Source organism: Podarcis cretensis, assembly GCF_951804945.1.
Source record: "Podarcis cretensis genome assembly, chromosome: 14".
Classification (NCBI taxonomy): Eukaryota; Metazoa; Chordata; class Lepidosauria; order Squamata; family Lacertidae; genus Podarcis; species Podarcis cretensis.
Window position 1 is genome coordinate 2,379,008 of NC_137183.1, and position 23,000 is coordinate 2,402,007.

Sequence of the window (23,000 nt, forward strand, 5' to 3'; positions counted from 1 at the left end):
TTAACTTCCAGCAAATTAGCTATGATGTACAAAAAAGAGTCTAAAACATGTTAGAAATGTAAAGAAAAAGAGGGTACTTTTTATCATGTGTGGTGGTCATGTAAGATGATAAAAGATGATAAATGATATATAATGAACTGGAAAAAATGTTGAAGATAACTTTTCCTAATAAACCAGAAGCTTTTCTTTTAGGCATTATAGGACCAGAGATCCCAAAGGACCAGACAAAAATATTTATGTAGGTGCCCATGGCCAGACGGACTCTGTTAGCCCAGCAATGGAAAGAGGGTACAAAACTGACCAAGAGTGACAGTTAAAACTGGTGAACTACGCTGAGATGGCAAAACTTAGAGGAATAATTAGAAACCAGGAAGAGGATGTCTTTAATAAAGAATGGGGAAAGTTTATAGTTTATTTGAAAAGCTACTGTAAACAATTACATACATTTGTAGGATTGACAGAAAACTTGTAGTAAAAATTTGAACTATGGATTGACAAAGGATTTATAAAAAATTGAGTTATGAAAGAGATGCAGAGGGGGAAATCATTACATTAAAATCCATAATGGGGTGGAGAGAAGTCACAAGTGATTATATGTTTACATATTTAATTCATTTGTTTATGCAAAATAGAAAATGCAAAAATAAAATCTATTAAAAAAAAATCCCTGATTTTTTTTAGTATTTGCAGGATCTATTAGTACCTTTTGCTACTGAATCCTTAAGCTTAGCATTGCAGGATGCCATTGGAACCAAATGAAAGCAATTCTCTAAAGATCAAATTTGGGGTTTACAAAAAGAATAATTTATTGATTTTTCAATCCCCCCCAATCCAGTATTTCCATCCAAGAAGTTCTGCCCCAACTCAAACAACAATAGTGCCAAATCAGGAAAACGGCTGAAAGGATGAGGATAAGAGAGTGGGACTTTTTACCTGGTAATTTGAGTGCTCTAGCAAAAAAGAACAGCAGCATCAGCAACAAAAAACAGCCAGTAAACCACAGCACAGATACCAAGTTACCTGCATATTGCTGCTTTAAGCTGGTGTATAGACACACGGGTGTATATTTGAACAAGGAAAAAGAACTCCATCTGAAAATGCAAAAGAGGGAACATTTTACGGTGAAAAGGAGGCTTCTTCAATGGAATATATACACACACACACACACACACTGTCCTAGAATGATGGTAATTTTTACACTATTTTAGGCCTTTGTGGAAAATGTAGGGTGGCCCTGAAGGGCAGAGGAAGCCATCTCCCTACGATTTCTGACTGGCGATCCGTTGCAGGCAGAGCTTCATGTAGGAATCCTTATTGCGAATCTCAATCACTGCGTCTCTGACGAGTTCAATGAACATCTGAGGCCAGAGCTTCTGCAAGGACTCATTCTTCATATTGATGTCAGCCGCTTCCTTCACCAAGTCCTGGATGTAGGAATGGCAGAAGTCCTTCCGGTCCTTCGCTTCCTATGCAAAAGAGCCATTTTCAAGAGTGAAGGTCAGGAAACAAATTCCTCCAGAGCAGCTAAGCTTAATTTAAAAAATGCCATAAGAGTGAAGCGGGCTGAAATGTTGGTCCTCAGTGAACAACAAGGAACACCAAAGGATCTGTTTTGAGAGCAGTGTTTGAGCATTGCCAAGCTCCCTTTGGCAGAAGAGAAAGAAAGCTATTTTTCAACTTATAAAGCAAGCCAAGGTAGGCTAAAAACAAAAATATTCTAGTCACTTCAGACAGCAGCCTGCTGTCAAAGTATTTTCCACTTCAAATGAATATACAACATGTTAGCCCAGTTCAAATGTCAATATCAAAGCAAGGTGTGGCCATTAGTGCCATGTGCTCTCCCTTGCTAGGCAACTGTTTGTTTGTTTATTGTTTGGAATATTTATAAAGCACTAAACACTGCAAAATACCACAGCAGTGTACAATAAACAACATTTCTTTGTACAAAAATACAAACAAATCTGTTTTCTCTTTTTACTTTTCCAATAATAATAATAATAATAATAATAATAATAATATTTGTTGTTGTTTTGTTGTTGTTGTTGTTGTTGTTATTATTATTATTATTATTACTATTATTATTATACCCTGCTCATCCAGTGGGGGTGGCACTGGAAACAGTGAAAAATAATTGCAACAGGAGAAAAAGAATCAAACACCAAAATGCATTTTCAAAATCTGTAGCCAGGGGGACTGTGAGACATGTACATATCAAGCTTGCGTATGCCCTTCCAGACCTTATACCAACATCTCCCTCAGTCCCAATTTCCTTTTCTCTCCATGGTTTTAAGACACAAATAGACAAAAGCAAACTTCCCCAACAGACCTAATGTTAATATCTGGCAAAAATCAATGTGAGCAAAAGGAAATATGGAGCGCCTCTTGTATTTCATTTTGCTTAAACAATAGCAGTGAAGTCCAAAACACATGTACTCTGAAGTAAGTCCTATTGAATTCAGTGAGGCTTTCTCACAGGTAAGTAGGGTAATAATAATTTAAATATTTGTACCCCACTCATCTGACTGGCTTGCCCTAGCCACTCTGGGTTGCTTCCAACACATATAAAAACATAATTCACGCAAAAGCTATAGCTGGGTATTTGGTGGGAAACCCATCCAGCAGGTATTCGAATGCAGCTACCTGGGAATCACATTCCATAATAGGCTTCTATGGTCCTCGCACCGTGCAACGGCGGTGAGCCAGTAAGATGTCTATGCAGGCCACAATGTGTTTCTTTATAACAAGAGGTAATTCACATATCCCCTCTGCCCTCAAGGTCTTCAATGCCAAAGATATAGCTCAGTTGCTCTACGGAATTCCAGTCTGGCTGCCAGGGTTTACCCAGATGGTTGAACAAGTGCAGGCAGCTTTCCATTTTAAGATTTTTGCTGTCCCACGTTGTGTACCCTATGCAGCCTTGTGTCTAGAGGGAGGTCAACACAAGGTAGAGACCATAGCCTGGGTTAAACATCTGCCTCACAACAGATAGAGATCCTCTCCCTAGTGAAGTTTTGCTAGATCCCTTTCTTTCCCCAGGGCTACAACGGTACAGCAACTTGGGCTGTCAGTGGAATCTTTGCGATCAATGTCCCCACCATCTGCCAAGGCTACAATAAAAACTAGGATGTGGGATATTGAATGCCAGGAACTAACAGCAGCAGCAGAGAAAACATGCTCCCCTCTTAACTTTCAACTTTCTTGGGCACATGAAATTAACCACAATTATCTTGAATTTTTGCTTAATCCTCAAGAAAGAAGGGCATTATAATTCAAATCCTTCAAACCTCCTATGGAGAAGGTTCTTGGGAATGGTGGAAGGAGAAGAATTTGCCCATGTGAAGACCATCAGGTGGAAACTCTTACTCATATGGTTCTTAAATGTAAACTATATGTTGATCTCTGCCAGCAGCTCCAAATGGAAACTAGAGTTAGAGGTCATACATTTTCTATTATTGGGGAATAATCAGGAGATCACCAAGGTAGTGGCTAAATATCTTTATCTGGTTTTTTGTCGTCGAAACACATTGCAGACGTCTGATCTCCCTGGAGACCTAGAGATGTAATGTTAGACTGCCTTGCCTCTTTCATTTGACAAATGTTTTGTGTCACTGGGAAGGCGGTAATTCTGTACTGATTTGCTATGGATGTTTGTATGTGATGCCAATAAAAGGTTTGATGATGATGATGATATAAAAACATAATAAAACATCAAACATTAAAAACTTCCCAAAACAGGACTGCCGTCAGATGTCTTCTAAAGGTTATATAATTATATAGCAAGGATTGCAGGCTTTAAAAAGCAACGATGTGTGTTTCTTTTAGTGCCACAGTTGGCAGGAATGTATTTGGATGTAACTATTAACAACACTGGTGTGTATTTCTTGAAGCTGGCAGTCATTAATCATTTGGATGCAGCAACTTCTACTGTCAATACTGTTGGAAGTCTATTGTTATGAAAAAGGTTGTTAGGCAGTGTACTTTAATATTGTGCCATAGAGCACCATTTCCGATTATTATGTATTGAATTTGTATCTCTGAATTCTCTCTCTACACCTACCCACCAGTATTCCTTCTGTGTCGGGAAACATTTTTTGATCAATGAAAATCAAGCAATTTGGCCTCCACTGATGAGCGGGGAGGGGAGAATCTATTGTTGTGACACTGAGGCTTTCTTGTTCAATTATTCTAATCCCCTTCTATCAAGACTTTCCACAAAGCCCTATGACAATTGGCTCTTTGGAAGCTGTCACAATGTTTAATCCAGCTGATTTATAGCCCAGCTGAAAATGTGAGGTCATGACTTGCTCCTGCAAACCACATAGAACTGTTTTTAATGGGTAGTGGAAGAGAGGGAAAATCCCTTCCAGCTGCCTCAATCTGAAAATGTAACATTAACTTGCTGCCCTCAAGGGTGAACTACCCGTCACATTTATGATGATAGTTTGCAGTTGATGACAAGCTGAGCTGGCAGTTACTCTTCTTCTTACTTGTTCCCATAGGATGTTTGGTAAAATCCACAGCAGGGGTGGCCTATGTGGTGCCCTTCAGATGCTGGACTCCAACTCCCATCAGCCCTAGGAACACAGGCAATGGTCAAGGATGATGGGAGTTGGAGTCCAACAATACCTAGAGGGCTCCATGTTGGATACCCCTGATCTACAGGCACATGTGGAACACTGCCTTTCCTAATAACACCCCCCCCCCAAAAAAAAAAAAAATCTGCAATTTACCCAGTTGCGAGATTCCTCAAGGGACCTTATTTTGCTACATAGTCTTTTCTTGAGACGTGATGGAATCATGAAGTGAAGCCTTGTTATTAGCTTGTCTTGCATACTATTTACTGCTTCAAATCCCTGTGTTACACAGCCTCAATTTTCTTGATCTTTATAAGAATTCTGTAAACGTGGCTCTGGGAGTGGGAAAGGGCCTCTGTTCATAATTGACCTTGGCCATAAAAAGCACTAACTGGCCTCAGCTTCAGGCCCACCTATTAATATACAAAAGGTGGTCTCATGTCCTGGCCACATGCAGGCTAGACTACTGCAGTATGTTATGAAGTGGGCTGCCTTTGAAGACTACGCAGATCCTACAAGTGGTGAAGAAAAAGGAATGTAGACTACTGTGTCCTCTTTTGGTGGTGGGTTGTTTTTTTAGAGGAGTTTTTACATAATGTTTTAATCTGTCTTCTATCTTCTACTACTTTTTTGCCTATATCCAGGCAATTCTAAACACAATTGCCTGGATATACGTGCTGTTGCACCCAATGGGATTTAGGACATGTGTAAGACCATACTGTTAACCACTCAGAGGTCTCCCCTAAACAACACACATTTCTCAATGACAAACGAATTAACTGTTCCCCACCAAGGGCCCCTAAGTGCTGCAGTTGGAAAGCAGTTGGGAGTGTCTGGAGGGGCACTAAGCCTGCTGGAAATCTAGAAGGCTACCAAGGCACTTGGTGGAGATAGTAGTAGAAAATACCATACCTCTCTCATACACTTTGGCTGCCCCCCCCCCCCAATTCCACACCACCAACTGATTGAACAGTGAATTTTAAACCTGGGAACTCTCTTTGCTGAAAGGTGGTCAATAAAAATAAATACATCTGTATTTGCTCATTCCCAGCTGCACATCTGTACCAAATATATATCAGCAGCTTTCTGCCCGTGAAACCCTAATCTGTTTATATTCATTTTACAGCAGAACAAAGAAGGAGAAAGAGAATGTCTTTGGGTATGTCCAGCCTGTGCTGAATATCTCCATTTACAACAAATGTGCATATGCCAGCTTTATGAATATTTTTAACAGTGCTACCGCTAGGTTGCAGAGCAGGAGGTATTGGTTATGTTCCAGTTAAATCTCGAAATAAACTGTTTCACTAGATAGAAGTCAACTGTGCTGTTCGAAGCAGAAGAAAATATATGATAAACCCATTAAAAAGTAAATACGCTACTGTAACAAAAACAAACAGTTGGGAATTTTTTTAGTGTCTGCTCCACCTGGAACTCCTTACCTCCAGTTTTTCTGTCTGGGAATCTCTCGTGGTGTAATTCAGCGCCAGCCGACTGGCATTCTCTCCTCCCAGCTTTCGGCGATCATTGCCATCCTCACTGGCAGTCCCCAATTTCTTCCCCTTCGCTTCCAAAAGATAACACAATTGTTTCTTCCTAAGGACAGGCAAGGCAGGAGGGAGAGAGATTTACAGAGCTAAATTATTGTAGCTTGGCTGTTGCCTGAGTAACCTTTCATTTGTGCTTGTCCATTCAAATTCATGGGTTCCTGGTTACTGAATATCTTGCTGCCCGATTCATGCAAGGTATTCCTCTGTTATCTCAGAACTGCAGCCCCTTGATAGATGTGTTTGACAGATACAGTGGTACCTCTGGTTGCGAATGGGATCTGTTCCGGAGGCCCGTTCGCAACATGAAAAGAGCGCATCCTGAAGCGCTGTATCTGCGCAGGTGCGCTGGATGATTTGGAGCTTGTGTGCATGCGCGAAGCACGATTTAGTGCTTGTGCGCATGTGCGAGCGGCGAAATCCAGAAGTAACGGGTACTTCCGGGTTGCCACGGGACACAACCTGACAGAACGTAACATGAAGCAAATGTAACATGAGGTATGACTGTATTGTAAATGAGTCTCAGAGAGAGAGGGAAGTAGGGGTGGGGTTTGGGAAATCTAAACACATTGGCGATGGACCAAAATGAAAACTGAAAAAAGTAGTAGTGAAACTAAATATTTTCTTTATTTAATTTTATATGAATGTTTCTATCTTGCCCTTCTGGTTCCCATGCCATCACGCAGGGCAACCGACAACATTTTAAAATAAAAATACAATAACATATATATTAAAATACAAAGAATAAAAACAACACAAATATAAAAAACACAACAAATCCATTTAAAGAAACATCTGATATCAGCCAGCAAAAAATGTCTGGAAAGGAAGCCACCCATTTAACAGGGCAAGGTTTTCCACAATACTGATGTATCCACTATCAAGGCCGTCTCTCGAGTCGTCATCAACCATGTCTCCACCCGAAGTGGGACCCAAAGAAAGACCCTTCCTAGTGATCTTAGGGAGCTGGAAGAATAGCAGGGGAGGGGACTTCCGGGTTGGTGCCTCCGGTAATGGCGGAATTCCTCTGATCGGGAGGAATTTGCCCCGTGGGAATCTGGGTCTGGCCGCCACGGCAAAGGCAGAGACCCGCAAAAAATCACAGGTGGGAGAAGCCTGTGAGCGTGGGATTCGGCGGGCACCTTTTGCGCCTCCCCTACTCGAGGGGAAACCCGGTTTCGGGGGTCCGGAGCGGGTGAGCGGCGCGGTGCTTCGAATCGTCTGCTTCTCCCACGGAGCGAAGCCGCATAGCTGTTGCCGGAGAGCGCTGACTTTTTCCTGTGGACAATTTGATTTTAAAGTAATTACCCGTGAGTAGAGCTAAAGCGGGAGAATTGGATTTTTTAAAGTTTAATTTGGTATTGTAACAGGGAGGCTCAATACAGGAAGTCCGCCTTCCCCTATTGTAAATAGACTGAAGCAATGAGGCTGCAAGCTGAAGTCTTGGAAAGCCTACTGTAAAGGACTAAATTTCCACTGGTAAAGAACATTAACCCCCCCCCCTTAGAGGCAGGAGAAGAGGGGGGGAAGTTGTGGATTGAGTATACCTGCAGGAGAAATCAAAGAGAGCTAAAATACTGCCGCTCTGACTCTGGAAACGGGCTGCTAGCAGGGCTGACGTCTTTTGGAATGCTCATTGACAGCGTTTAGAACGTTCATTGACAGCTAGCTAAATAAGAGAAATACATTGTTTCTATTGTCTCCGGCTGCTTTTAAAAAGGAGTAAAAGTAACTGAAAATTGAAACTAACTTTGGATTGTTTGAAACTGTATTCAAAAGAGGACATTACTGATTAATATAAGGTATACAAGTGAGAGCTAAACAGTACAAACTGAAAGCATTTGCTGATGACTTAGTATTGACTTTACAGGAGCCAGAATCTAGTACTAAAAGGGTATTGGAACTGATTCAAGAATTTGGACAGGTAGCAGGTTTTAAGTTGAACAAGATGAAAACTAAGGTTTTAGAGAAAAAATTAACTGTGAATGAGAGAGAGAAGTTTCAGGAGGAGACAGGATTAACATTGGTTAAGAAAGTGAAATATTTAGGGGTTAATATGACTGCCAAAAATGTGAATTTATTTAAGGATAATTATGAAAAATGTTGGATTGAAGTGAAAAAGGATTTAGAAATATGGACAAATTTGAAGTTATCATTGTTAGGCCGAATTCCTGTGATAAAAATGAATGTGCTGCCAAGGATGTTGTTTTTGTTTCAAACATTGCAAATTTTGGATAAGATGGATTGTTTCAAGAAGTGGCAGAAAGATATTTCCAGATTTGTTTGGCAGGGCAAGAAGCCTCGAATAAAATTTAAGATATTAATTGATGCCAAAGAAAGAGGTGGATGTGCCCTGCCAGACCTTAAACTGTACTATGAATCAGCTGCTTTTTGCTGGCTGAGAGAATGGCTGCTTCTTGAAAACACCAATGTGTTGGATCTAGAAGGTTTCAATAATGCTTTTGGCTGACATGCATATTTGTGGTATGATAAGGTAAAAGCACACAAAGCTTTTAAAAATCATATTGTTAGAAAAGCATTGTTTAATGTTTGGATAAGATATAAGGATTTGTTAGAAAAGAAAACCCCAAGATGGTTGTCACCAATGGAAGCAAAGGCACAGAAAAAACTCAATATGGAGGCCAAATGGCCGAAATATTGGGAAATTTTGGAACAAGATGGAGACAGAATAAAATTGTAGAGTTTTGAAAAACTGAAAAATAAAGTGCGAGATTGGCTCCATTATTATCAAATAATGGAGGCATATAATTTGGACAAAAAAGTTGGTTTCCAGGTGGAAAAATCAAAATTGGAAACAGAATTGTTAGATTCAAAAATCAAGAATTTGTCAAGAATGTATAACTTGCTGTTGAAATGGAACACTCAGGATGAAATGGTGAAATCTGCTATGATAAAATGGGCACAAGATGTTGGACATAACATAATGATGGCTGACTGGGAACAGTTATGGACCACAGGTATGAAATTTACAGCATGTAATGCCCTAAGAGAAAACTTAATGAAAATGATTTAAAGGTGGTACATGACACCAGTCAAGCTTGCAAAAATTTACCATTTGTGTTGGAAATGTAATGAGATTGAAGGTACATTCTTTCACCTTTGGTGGACATGCCCAAGGGTTAAGACATTCTGGGAGATGATTTATAACGAAATGAAAAAGGTATTCAAATATACCTTCCTGAAGAAACCAGAAGCCTTTCTCCTGGGCATGGTCGGCCAATTGGTGCCAAAGAAGGATAGAACATTTTTCATGTATGCAACAACAGCAGCAAGAATACTCATCGCGAAGTATTGGAAGACACAAGATTTACCCACCCGGGAAGAATGGCAGATGAAGTTGATGGACTATATGGAACTGGCGGAAATGACTGGCAGAATCCGAGACCAGGGAGAAGAGTCGGTGGAAGAAGACTGGAAAAAGTTTAAAGATTATTTACAGAAATACTGTAAAATTAATGAATGTTAGAAAAATGTTGGAATGAAGTTATATGGCTTTAGTAGAAATGTTATAAGGAATTAAGTATAAACAGATTAATAGAGTATTAAAGGAAAAATAAGGTTAGAATGTGCTAAGATAATTATAGGATAGAAAACAGAGGAAGATGGAAAGGAATTGCTGAAACAATTAACAGAAGTGGAATACAAAAAGGGAGGTGTGAGGAGGTCGCGGAAATAAGTGAATGAAAGATAAGATAATGAAATTATTTGATGTGTTTTAAACTGTTTTTGTTTTGTACTTACTTACTTATCAAACCTTTATTAGGCATTATGCAGGTAAAACCATAAAAGGAAAATAACATATAAAAGCCTTGAGATATATATAAAAAGGCAGGAGTTGGCTACATACAAATATAAATATATACATATAGAATCAGTGGTTTTCCTTGTTAACCTGCTCCTTGGAGGACTGCTGCCAAAAACTCGGCTACCCCCGCCGTTACCCTTTGGTCAGCGTCGGATAGGTAGAATCCCACACATTCAGCTTGCTGGGGTTCCAGACCACCCGAAAGGGGGGACAGCACGCGTTGACGGAGCGTACTGTACAATGGGCAATGAAAGAGGATATGCTCTACAGTGTCCGGGACATTCATAGAACATCTGCAGAATCTCTTGCTTCTGGGAATGTTTTGATATCTTCCCCAGACAAATGCTGAGGGAAAAACATTCAAACGGGCCAGCATAAAAGCCCTACGTTGGGTTGGGATTATTAATTTAGAGACGTAATTGGCTCTGCAATCTAAGATATTTAAATCGTAGAATCTGGGGGAGCAAATTTTGTTTACAGCTGCCATAATATTTTGTCTCTCGACATCCTTTAGTCTAGTTAGGATATTATGGAGAATATATTGCTCATTAGAATTGTACAGGAGCTCCAGCTCGATGCCTAAAGATTCAATTTTTTTTTCAAGGTGCTGATACCATCTTGATTTATAAGGGTCTTTGAGCAAATCAGCGAGCAGACTTGATGGAGGGCAGCGAAAATGGCAGCGTAACCAATACTTTATTGAGGTGGACCATGCCCAGTATTCCATTGTGTGTATGCCTATTTCTGCACACATTGTTTCATATTTGATCATAAGAGGGAGTCCAAGAATACGTCTCAAAAAGCTGGAGTGAATCTTTTTTATATCACTGTTATATGCTTGGACCCATAGCGGGATACCATAGAATATCTGGGATTGCACTTTTGCTTGAAATATCTGATTGGCCGCAGGAATAAATTGATTACCTTTCTGATAATAAAAACGGGCAACTGCTGATGAGATGCACTTTGCCTGTTTTATGGCATTTGTGCGATGGGTTGCCCACCCTAAGTTGCTCTGGAATAAGATTCCCAGATATCTATGGATTTTCACTTGTTGGATTTCTTGCCCTCTTATTTTCCATTTCTCTAATTTCCAACCATTCGAGAAGACCAAAATTTTTGTCTTCTCATAATTTATAGAGAGTTTGTTACATTCGCAGTAAAGGATCAGTGAAGATAAAAGACGTTTCAGACCCAAGCTCGTTAGTGATAGTAAGACAGCATCGTCTGCGTATAATAAGAGAGGAACTGGTTTCTGATTGAGTTTAGGGGCATGTGATTCTATTTTTTGAAGGTAATCTGGCAAGTCTGATAAAAATAAATTAAATAGAAAGGGGGCAAGAATACACCCTTGTTTTACCCCTTTCGAGTTTGGGATGTCTGAGGAGAGGTGACCTTTGGTGTTAAGTTTGACTTGACAGGTATTGGAAGAATGTAGATTTTGCATTAGAATCAATAAGCGCTGATCAATTTTTAATTCTGTGAGTTTCCTCCACAACTTTGGGCGGTCAATTGAGTCGAATGCACCACGAAAATCTACAAAAGCAGCGTATATCTTAGATTGCCTTTGGGATCTGTATTTTTCAACCAGATGCATAAGTGTAAGACAGTGGTCTAGAGTAGAGCAACCTTTGGAGAAACCTATTTGTTCTTTCCCTGGTAAATTTAGATTTTTCATCCAGGTAAGAAGTTTAGATAAGAGGTGCTTAGCGTAGATTTTCCCTATCACTGATAGTAGGCTTATCGGTCTATAATTCCTTGGTTCTTTTGGGTCGCCATTTTTAAAGATTGGAATAATTATTGATCTTAACCATATCTCAGGTATGGTCCCATATTTATCTATAAGAGTAAACAATTGAGCTAAGGGTTCTGCCCACCAATCTATATAGGTCTTAAATAGTTCTATTGGTAGACCGTCTGGCCCAGGAGATTTCCCCGATTTGAAGTTTTTAACTATCTCTCTAATTTCCTCTTCCTCTACCCTTGGCCATTCCTGGAGTTTATTAATTTTATTTTTAATGGTTTCATTTCCTTTAAGTTCACCGTGTAGATTGTTAAATACAGATGTAAAGTATTGGGACCATTTGGATTCTGCAATTGGTGGCAGAGTTAGTTGATTTTCGGCTTTCAGTCCTCCGTACACTAGGCTCCAGAACGCTTTGTTGTTTTTACTCTGAATTGAGTCGAATAATTGTAGCCATTTTTGGGTTGCGTATTTCTGTTTCTTTTCGGCCAGAATATAATGGTATTTTCTTTTTTCATCAAGATAAGAGGGCTCTAGTTTAGTGCGATTATTTTTAAATGTTTGGCGCAGTTTTCTTTTTAGCTGGAAACATTCATCATCAAACCAAGGGCTAGCGCTATATTTAAGTTCCCAAACTTTAGGTGGAGTACTAAGCTCTACAAGCATTTGGAAGATTTCATTATAAATTTTAGGAATATCACAGTAGGAATTAGTGGTCTTTAAGTTGAATAATACTTGTTTTCTCAGGTTAGCTGTAAGTTTATGCCCCACTTCTGCACTCATTTCCTGGGACCATTTTAATTGGGTCATTTGTTTGTATTGAGAAGGTTCTATGATATTGTGCTTAGTTATTTTGGTTTCGTCCTTTAAGCTAATAGACAGCAATAATGGCTGATGATCGCTTTCAGTGCGCGTTCCAATTTTGAGGTCCATGATCGAATTTATAATATTATAAGGGACAAGAATATAGTCGATGACACTGCATCCTCGGGGGGAGAAGTATGTAAACTCCCCGCTTCTATCGCCATTTGTTGAACCGTTCACAATCTGCAAATTAAAGTTGTTACATAATTCAAATAGGCGTAAGCCTTCGTTGTTAACAACCCTGTCTCTGGAGAATCGTCCTATTTTCAGGGCATGTGCGATATCATTATCAGTATTCCAATTTAGTTAGCTACATAGTTGTTCATTGTTGGTTCCCACTCTGGCATTAAAATCACCTGCTATTATCAGTGAGGCATTTGGGTATTTATCGGACAGATTTTCTATATAAAAGGTTAGTTGTGACCAATTTTCACTACTGATGTTGTTTTTGGTTGGGGGGATATAGACATTTACAAGTAGCAAAGAGTCTTTTTTTTGGGTTAAAAGTAGAGCTTGTGCAAGTGGTAAACATATTTCTAGTTGCTTGATTTCAAACCCTAAGTTGTCTTTGATCATACAACAGAACCCTGCTTTCGGCCGGCCCTTCGTGTTTGTTTTCAATGCGGGTTTCGTATAGGAGATGAATCCGTTAATTTTAATATCTCTAGTTGACCATGTTTCTTGTAGGAGTATTAGTTCAAAATCCTTAAAGAAGTTCATTAGGTCTGGGTCTCCGTCTTTGTTTCCCCACCCTGCGATATTCCAGGACAACAGGCGTAGGATCCGTTTTTGGGTTGGTGGCTGGTTGACAGCATTTAGTCATTCTAGTTCTGTCATTAAGTCCAGCGAGGAATTTTTTCTTGTGCAGATACAGCCATTTGTCGCTGCTTTCGGTGGGGGACGTAATGGTGGATCTTTTAGATTCTTTTTTAAAGTGCGGGAAATTAGAATTTCCTCCCTTTCTTGATTTTCTTCCTTAACTGTTCCTTGTTCCTGAGAGATTTCTGTGGTTGGTGGGCTATTATGGACAGTAGGACTGTTTTTAGTCTCTACTTTAGTCTCTACTTTAGTCTCTACTTTTTGTTTTGTTAGTTTAATGTGTTAGTGTTATGTAGTGTTTTTGTATTGTATTGTATTGTATTGTTCTTCTTTTTTGTAGTGTTTAAATTGTTGGAAAAGTAATAAATATTATTTTTTTTAAAAAAAAGAAAAGAATAGCAGGGGAGGAGGCCGTCTCTCAGGAACTTTGGGTTCCACCCATTATTGATGACAACACACTGTAAACCCCCAGATCTCAGTGGTTCCACCAAGAAATGTGAGCCTAATTGAAGTTATGAAGCTGCTTTATGTTAACATTAGGATAATAATGCTCGATGAGCACAGCTTTGGAACTTTTGTGTTAAGTGGTTTATTAAATCTTCTAAATAAATAAAGGGAGGGTGGCTGTTTTTAATTCTGCCTTTCTACAGGAGTCATCTGTCAGGGAAGAGTTAGATTTAGAAGTTCCCAGTTTCCCAGATGGAGAAAGCTTTCCCCAAGGGGGGAGGAGAGCAGTGAAGCTAATAGAAGAGAGCAACAGGAACAACAGGGAGGGACAGGATGTTCCCAGGAAAGGCAACGGTTCAGTTCTAGCTCAGATTCGGAGGAGGGGAGATACAGGCCAGCTCTAGCGGGAAAGCGAAAGGAGCAGCGCCTTCGCCATTTTGAGTGTGTCTGGTCACGGAATAAAGTAAGTGAAATAAGTGACTCTGAGGAATAATAGTTAAAGATAAGAACCTAAAAGCAGGAAAGTTGGGGAAAGAACAGTTTGTATTACCTGTGAAAGGGATATCTAAAGGTAAAGGGACCCCTGACTGTTAGGTCCAGTCGCAGACGACTCTGGGGTTGCGGCGCTCATCTCGCTTTATTGGCCGAGGGAGCCGGCGTACAGCTTCCGGGTCATGTGGCCAACACGACTAAGCCGCTTCTGGCGAACCAATGAAGCACGGAAACGCCGTTTACCTTCCCACCAGAGCGGTACCTATTTGTCTACTTGCACTTTGACGTGCTTTCGAACTGCTAGGTTGGCAGGAGCTGGGACCGAGTAACAGAAGCTCACCCAGTCACAGGGATTCGAACCGCCGACCTTCTGATCGGCAAGCCCTAGGCTCTGTGGTTTAACCCACAACGCCACCCGCGTCCCAGGAACATAATTTGCCATCATTATGGGAAGATATTGCCACCTTGTGGTTGTAGGCAAAATCTGAAACTGAAGTCTCCAGGGAAAAGGAATGAAGAAGTCTCCACTGAAGCAGCACAATGCTGGCAGACACATGCGCACTAGATTTCCATGCAAAATTAAAAAAATTAAGTGGAAATTGCTGGTTTGTGTATTTGTCTGTAATCAGGAATGAAAATCATTCAAGCAGATACGAGAGTTATTAATTTATGTTGTGGGCGGGGGCTTTAAGTCCACAAACAATACATAATTAATTAATTATGTTCACATTGTTTGACGTTTCCTTTACACTGAAATGAATGTAATGTATGCTACATTAGCTAGCATACTGTGAGAAAAATAACATAGTATTTGGCAGAAACCATCTGCAGCAGAATGGAAACAGCCATTTGTGATGAATCTCTACTTGAAAGTCAACAGACCAGAACAGCAGAGTTAAAGAAGGAGGAAGCACAACCTTACAGATGGCACAATTCTGAGCAATTGCACCAAAACAGGATGGTCTTCATGGCAGTCAAGGGGAGATGTACCTCTCTAAGGAGGACCTTCCGTTTTGTGGGTATCACAAAAGAAGGTGGTTCTCTGCCAGGGCCCTATTTGTTGTGCATCAGGGGACTTGAAGGGCGATCTCTAGGGTGGAATGGCGTTCTCATGCAGGCTCATGAGGGGGGAGGCAAACTAAACAAAATCAGTCCGCCTGTCCCACTACTGTACTGTCTATTCCAAATGTCTTCAGAGATGCTCTCATAGCCCTCCTTCAGGCAGGGGTGAAGGAAGGCTAACCAGCCCCTGGTGCTGGGTGTCAGGGAGTGGGGCAAACCGCCTGGTGACCACGCATGTGCGCCATACGTATGGCGCATGCACAGCGTCGCTACATGAGCCAACGGGCGGCGGCGGGATCTTCTGCCTGCGGCTGCAGCTCTAAGAGAGCTGGAGCTGCAAAGCCGCGCGCAGACGATGGCTAGCGGGTAGGCTTGTCTTTGCACGCCGCTTTGCAGCTCCTCCCTTTCCCCAGCTCGCTGTAGGCTTGGGAGTCGCCGGGGGGGGGGCAGAATGTCAGCCCCGTCAGGATGGCACCCAGAGTGCGCCACACCCGCCTTGCTCCGCCTCTGCCTCCAGGGACATCTGCAGGAGGCTTCTTTTTGTGCATACAAAGAAGCTGCCCCTCTGTTAAATTGAATGGGGAAGCACAATCCCGGGGGAGCTCTATGTGTATGCAACTAATCACAGCCTTGGCATACAAAGCAAAATGACTCTCATGTGTGTATTTATATTTACCTGCAATCTCCGAGGAATGAAAGCAGGCGGCAGTAGGGTACATCTGAAGATGCTACATATGCTAAGACACCAAAGAGATTTTCGGCCATGACCATGTCATTCTGGGTAACCTGCAGAAGGGGAAAGATGGAGGGGTCAAAGTGGCACCATCTGGGCCATGGTAATACACAATGGGCCAAGGACCTCACTGCTCTGGTTGCATTCAAACATATTTCACACAGGCATCCATTTGGACAGCTGAAGGGCTTGTGTTAACTTACATGTTTAATTTAAGATTCATGTACTGATAGTCACTCTATCCACAATATGAACTGAATGAGGTCTACTCTTATTATTAGAAATCTCTGTTTATTAATGTGTTTTTTCCTCCCTCTTCTTTTCATTTTAATTCATTTTTTCCTTTTCTTGTTAAATTTTCAAACAAAGCAATTAATAAAAAGACACCAAGTGATCCACTTCAAAGTGCTCTCCATTTCACCAGAAAGGTTTTGCACAAGTTTCCAAAAATGACTGGGTTTGGCAGTCATGGTTTCTGGTAGCCAATGAAGGTCAGCACCTCAGTGTCCACACCTGCAAAGGCAAGCAAGCATGTCCCTTCTGTACCCACAGCTGAGTGTGCAGTTTTGCAGGGGGGGAGCAGCTGGTCACCTCTGTGTGTGCCTGTTCCCCCACCTTCCCTCCAGCCCATAACAAGAGCCTAACATCCTGGTGCCATTTTGACAGAGGCCTCCTTGTATTGCTGGTGGCCCTTTCTCCTATAGTAGATTACGTTGGTTAGAGAATTTTACTGCAGAATTTTACACCAAAATTAAAATGAAAGGTTGCCACTGGGTACTGTGTTTGTGGGCTCCCTGGTTTAATAACTCAGTAAAATGTCTCCCACTTGTATAGATGCATTGCAGGGGGTGGGGCTAGTTGACCCTATGGGCCCCTCCCAACTCCACAATTCTATGATTTGAAAACTGCTTTCTTTTGCATGGCCTGTGCCCATTCTTACTTAGCATTAACGAGTCTGTGCTGCAGCATGCACAAGTACTTTGCAAGCTTCCTCCTTTCACAACCGCCATGGCATACAGGGCATAATTACCTCCATTTTACAGACAAAGAACTAAAACTGACTATCATTTTGCCTGACGCCGCACAGCAAGACTGCAACCAAACTGGCAATTATTGCAAATAATAATACATAGTGTTTCAAAGCATTTCACACAATCATTCTTACAACAACCGTAAGGTAGAGTAGAATTTTTATCACCTCCAGATAGAGTGGCAGGGACTTGGGCCTGATTCTATGAGCTCACTGCATTACTCATAGATCCACCTATGGAGCATCCTCCCCCAAAATAAATAAATAAATAAATAAATAAATAAATAAAAATAATTGTTGTTGCTGTTGTTGTTGTTGTTAATTTATTTATACCCCGCCCCTCTGGCTAGGTTTCCCCAGCCACTCTGGGAGGCTTCCAACAAAGGATTAAAAATACATTAAAACATCAGTCATTAAAAACTTCCCTACACAGGGCTGCCTTGAGATGTCCTCTAAACGTCAAGATAGTTGTTTATTGCCTTGGCATCTGATGGGAGGGTGTTCCACAGGGCGGGCACCACTACCGAGAAGGCCCTCTGCCTGGTTCCCTGTAACTTCGCTTCTCGCAGTGAGGGAACCGCCAGAAGGCCCTCGGCGCTGGACCTCAGTGTCCGGGTAGAACGATGGGGGTGGAGACGCTCCTTCATATGGTGCCATAGCCTTTATAATATCTTTCAAAAGCACATTACCTACACACACTCTCTGCAGAGCCATTATTCTCCCCCCTCATATTGCAGACTTAGCTGCAGGGATCCTCCAGCTCACATATTTTCTTCTCCCTCACTTCCATTTTAGATTCACTACAATTTAACCCAACTGCATTTATCCATTGCATGGTTAATCTTAAATCTGAATTGCTGAAACAAGCCAGCTCCATAAGCCAAGGCTTAACACTGGCTTGTTTCCACAGAACAGGGGTAGGGAACCTGGCTGGCTATCCGTATGCTGCTGGGCTACAAAGCAGCCCATCCTTTGGCCCTGCTGCTGACCAGGCTGGACAGTGTGAAGGGTAGATGGAGTCCAGCAACTAAGACAGACTGAAAAGGGAGGCATTCATTTTGCTTGATAGTACAAGATGGCTCTACATGTTCTCATAAATATAAGTTATGCTTAGCTAAGAAAAATGTCCAAACTGAGGTATTAGAAATTTTATGGCATGTTCTGCTTTATAAGGTCCTGAGTTACTATAGGGTAACTATTCCCTGGCTTTCTTTCTCCTCCCTCTGGGAGGTTTCTGTTGAGTTTAGTGATTTCCCCCCCCCCCCCCCACTCCATGGTTAATGCATGCCAGAAAAGAATTGGAAAGTAAATCTTGCCATTTGTACTCCTAGGTATATATTTCATTAGTTATCTAATATAAGCCCAGTTTGTAACAAATTATAAACAATGGTTTCCAATTATCAGTTAATTTAAGGCTTTCCTGTATGACCAATATAACCAATTAAACATACTGAACTTAACAAAAGATAGAATAGTTTTGCAAAACAAAAACAACAAAAAAAATTGCAGCATAGATCCTAATTTGTTTATTTTTTGCTTCCTGACCTCCGGATTTCTTGCTTAGCTTCTACAATGACTTCATTTTTTTCTTTTTTTGCTGTTGGAATGACAGCTGGCTCAACAGACAAATCTGTCACCTTGTGGAACACCAGAAAAATGGCTCAGATAAACAACCAATTCATGTAAGCAATGCAAAAGAGGCAGGAAAAACTCTTGCACGTCCTCTGTAACTGGGGCTCCTTGGAGATGAGACAGCCCTGTTGTGGGACTCCTGCAATCATACTGAGATTGTTTTACACTGTGAGTAGACCTCTCACACAAGCAATTTCTCTTGCAGAAGTGAGTCAGTGATAAGACCAACTGAACCAGCTCTAAGGTGTCTGAATGCCCCCCCCCCTTGAAAATGCTGCCTATTCTTACCTCCATTCCATTTATTTTTTGCAGGTTGAAATGGCCCAGTCTAAACATCACGTAATACTTCCACAGGGTGAAGGTGACAACTGGATTTCCTTGAGCATCAACTGTTAGCTGCTCAAGGCGGCGAAGTTGGGCTAAGGCATTGAACTGTTTCAACACAGCAAGGTTGTTCTCCTTAAATTTCAGGTGCTGTAAAGAAACAAGCAAAACAAGAAGGCAGGCAGCATTAGACATTTAGTGGAAGATACAATGATTGCAAGGGGCTGGGTGGCCATTTTGAGAAATATCAGACAGCACCAGATTGGCTGTGCTAGTCAAAGGTCTCTACTCGCTTTGACATTAGGCCTTTGCACTGAGACCCAGCACAACGTACCTAATAGGGCAATAGCCAAGACCAGCCAACCATTAGCCAGATGCTGAGGGATGTGGAGCAGACATAGCCGGGTACCACACATCCTGACCTGTGCACCAGCCTGCTGCCGTCAAGTGCAATGGGGGATGCTCTCCCATTGCCAGTGGTGAAGATTTAACTGCCAGCCAAGGCAGCTTCTGTATAAGGAGTGGATATGTCATCTTATCCTTTGCCTCAGACAGCAAATCATCTTGAGCCAGACCTGGCAATAAACGAAGGTCCTGGGACTCTTGCAGTGAGTATTCATGAGCTGGACAGGACCTTTATTAGACCCTGGAATCACTCAGCACATGCTGACACCCACATCCAAGCAGGGAGCCCACTAAACGGCCTCTGCCCAGTATACCTGAAGGAGCATCTCCACCCCCATTGCTCAGCCCGGACACTGAGATCCAGCTCCAAGGGCCTTCTGGCGGTTGCCTCACTGTGAGAAGTGAAGCTACAGGGAACCAGGCAGAGGACCTTCTCGGTAGTGGTGCCCGCCCTGTAGAATGCCCTCCCATCAAGAAAAGAAACAACTATCAGACTTTTAGAAGACATCTGAAGGCAGCCGTTTAGGGAAGTTTTTAATGTTTGATGTTTCGTTGCTTTATTATTATTATTATTATTATTATTCTGTTGGGAGCTGCCCAGAGTGGCTGGGAAAACCCAGCCAGATGGACGGGGGAACAAATATATTATTATTATTATTATTATTATTATTATTATTATTATTATCATTATCATTATTACTACTACTACTACTACTGCTCACCCCTGGACCTCCTCCTCCTCTTCTTTGCTGTTTACCTGCTCTCTCCAAGCACACATGTACAAATATGAGCAAGGAGGTAGAGCTTCCTCTACTCACCTTGTCTCTCTCTTCTAGGCATGCAAAAGGAGCAGTGGTGGTACAGACTAGATGGCTAGAAGGCTACAATGGCTTGTTTCTGGATATTTCCATGCTTGTTTGCCCAAGTTAGCGCGCAAACTTCTACTTAAACACACATGACTATGTGCTTGAGGGTGTGTGGGTGTAGTCTGGGTGCCAATTTATCTATGCAGTGATGTAATCTGCTCTTCACTTAATTATTTTCTATGGCCGAGAAGAGCAAACTTCAGTCATTCCATCATAGCAGTCATCAGCAATTGCCAAATTCTGCTTTTACAAGTTTGCCCAATCTTGAGCACAACTACTTGCCACATAATGTCTCAGGAGGCCACCTGAGAACATTCACACATTTTCTGCTACAATGTGAATGTCTGCCATCCATGGGTTGTATGGTAAATTATCTGCTGCATGTGGTATGCCACACAAATAAGAGAGACAGACAAGCTAAGTCAAATGACATCCACAAAAGGTAGAAGGTAAAACTGGTTGGCTGTGGGTTCAGGACAAGCAAAAGAAAAGTACTTTTTGCCTTGCCACAAGACGTGGCACCGGTCATAAATCAGAAAGTTTTAAAGGGGAATTATACTACTTCATGGAGAAGGAGATCTGTTCATCACTGTTAGCCATGATGGCTAAACAGAATTTATCTCTTTATCCCACCTCCAAGGAGCTCTAAGTAGTGTACAGGGTGCTCCCTCCCTCACAGCAAGCCTGTCAGGCTGAGAGAATGTGGCTGGCCAAAGTCACCAAGTGAGCCTCATGGCCATGGGTCTCCTCAGCCTGAGTCAAATGGTCAAACTACTAAACCCTGGTTCCACATTCCACAATTAGAGGCAGATACTGGGGAGTAATGAAGGGAGAGTGTTATTGCCCTCATGTTCTGCTTGTGGGCTTTTCCAGAGGAATCTTGATGTCCACTGTGGGAAACAGAAGGCTGAACTAAATGGAGTCTTGGCCTGATCCAGAAGGGCATCTTGCAGGTTCTTTTCCTGAACCAAATTAGACATTTGGACATCCTGCCTCTTGTCCCAGATTGCTAAAAGATCAAGAACAAAACTTCTTACTAGAGAATTGGGAAATCTGATCCTCAGTTTTGGCAACACTGGAACAATTTCATCAAAGTCTATGAAATTAAAGGAGATTGTGGTGATGCTCCCAGCCGTCTGTACACTCCAATTTCGATCAAGGGATTCCAGAGCTCCAGAGCCATATAGGTACACGGTGTCACCTTCTATCTCTACCAAGTGTGAATCGAGGACAGGCAGCCCTTGCGTGCCTTTGTTCAAAAGTGAATCAAGAGACCTGCAAGGAGAAATAAAACAGTCTTTTAAAGGCAAGCCCTACCAATTGAGGCAGTGGAAGACAGGAGTGCCTGGCGTGCTCTGGTCCATGGGGTCACGAAGAGTCGGACACGACTAAACGCTCTGATTGTTTAGAAATACACAATCGCTTTGAGGTCCTCTCCCCTAGCATGGAAGACGAAGAGCAGACTCCATTTGAGGATCTCTCCCTCATTACAGTCAATCAGGTATATGAAGACGAGCAGCAAAGTCAGTCCTCAGGGAATGTGCAGTCAACCTTGGAACGGACAGATCACGGAAGAACCCCGACCAAACCTAAGAGGAGGCATGTAGTGGTGATAGGGGATTCCCTACTGAGGGGAACAGAAGCAGTGATCTGTGGGCCTGACAAGATGTCTCGGGAAGTGTGCTGTATCCCCGGGGCTAAGATCCAAGATGTAACTGAACGACTGCAAGGAATCATAAAACCCTCTGACAAATACCCCTTCCTCTTGGTTCATGTGGGAACCAATGACACTGCAAGCAATAGCCTCCAGAAGATCAAAAGAGACTACGAGGCTCTGGGCAGGAAATTGAAGCAATTAAATGCACAAATTGTCATCTCATCTGTCCTCCCAGTTGAACGACGTGGCCCAGGGAGAGAGGGAAAAATAGTGGAAGTGAACATCTGGCTTCGCAAATGGTGTAAACAGGAACGGTTTGGATTCTTAGATCACGGACTGCAGTTTCTTGAAGATGGACTTCTGGCAAGCGATGGGCTGCACCTCACAACGGTTGGGAGGAATGTTTTTGCCAAAAATCTCAGAAACCTCATCAGGAGGGCTTTAAATTGACTAATGTGGGGGAGGGAGACAGTGCTCCTGGAGGTAGGAGTCTATCAATTGATGAAGATGATCATCCAAATGTCATAGACCAAATGGAGCAAACAGCACACAGACCTAGTGGTGGGAGGAAAAAATCCTTAAATAAGAGACATGGGGGAATGATTAATGGACTTCAATGTCTGTACACTAATGCGCAAAGCATGGGAAATAAACAAGATGAGCTTGAGCTCTTGGTACAGCAAACTAAATATGACATAATAGGCATCACTGAAACCTGGTGGGATAAGTCCCACGATTGGAATGTAATAATGGAGGGATACAATCTATTTCAGAGAAACAGACCAGACAAGAATGTTGATGACCCGGTTAGTGGGGTAGAAGTGGAAGGATCATTAGGCGCGAGTGATCATGCTCTTCTGAAGTTTACTATACAGCGGAAAGGAGCAGCCAAGCATACTAGGACTCAATTTCTTGACTTTAAGAAAGCCGACTTCATAAAACTTAGGGAAGAGCTGGGTGAGATCCCATGGACAGTAATAC

General features: G+C 41.9%; 1 protein-coding gene across 8 annotated transcripts in view; it reads right to left on the reverse strand.

Moving 5' to 3' along the window:
* The window catches only part of LRRC49 (leucine rich repeat containing 49), a 115,892-nt gene that overhangs the window by 50,083 nt on the left and 42,809 nt on the right, over positions 1–23,000 (reverse strand). For 6 of the 8 annotated variants that reach the window (XM_079953249.1, XM_079953248.1, XM_079953246.1 and 3 more), the window contains 5 exons: positions 21,400–21,637; positions 19,056–19,241; positions 16,049–16,158; positions 6,014–6,167; positions 782–1,466 (listed from right to left, as the gene is read on the reverse strand). In XM_079953249.1, the coding sequence (XP_079809375.1) occupies positions 1,260–1,466; positions 6,014–6,167; positions 16,049–16,158; positions 19,056–19,241; positions 21,400–21,637 (895 nt within the window). In that variant the 3' untranslated portion in view covers positions 782–1,259. Of the gene's footprint in view, positions 1–781; positions 1,467–6,013; positions 6,168–16,048; positions 16,159–19,055; positions 19,242–21,399; positions 21,638–23,000 lie in introns of those variants that run through there. The other 2 variants (XM_079953247.1, XM_079953250.1) reach the window with 2 other exon arrangements.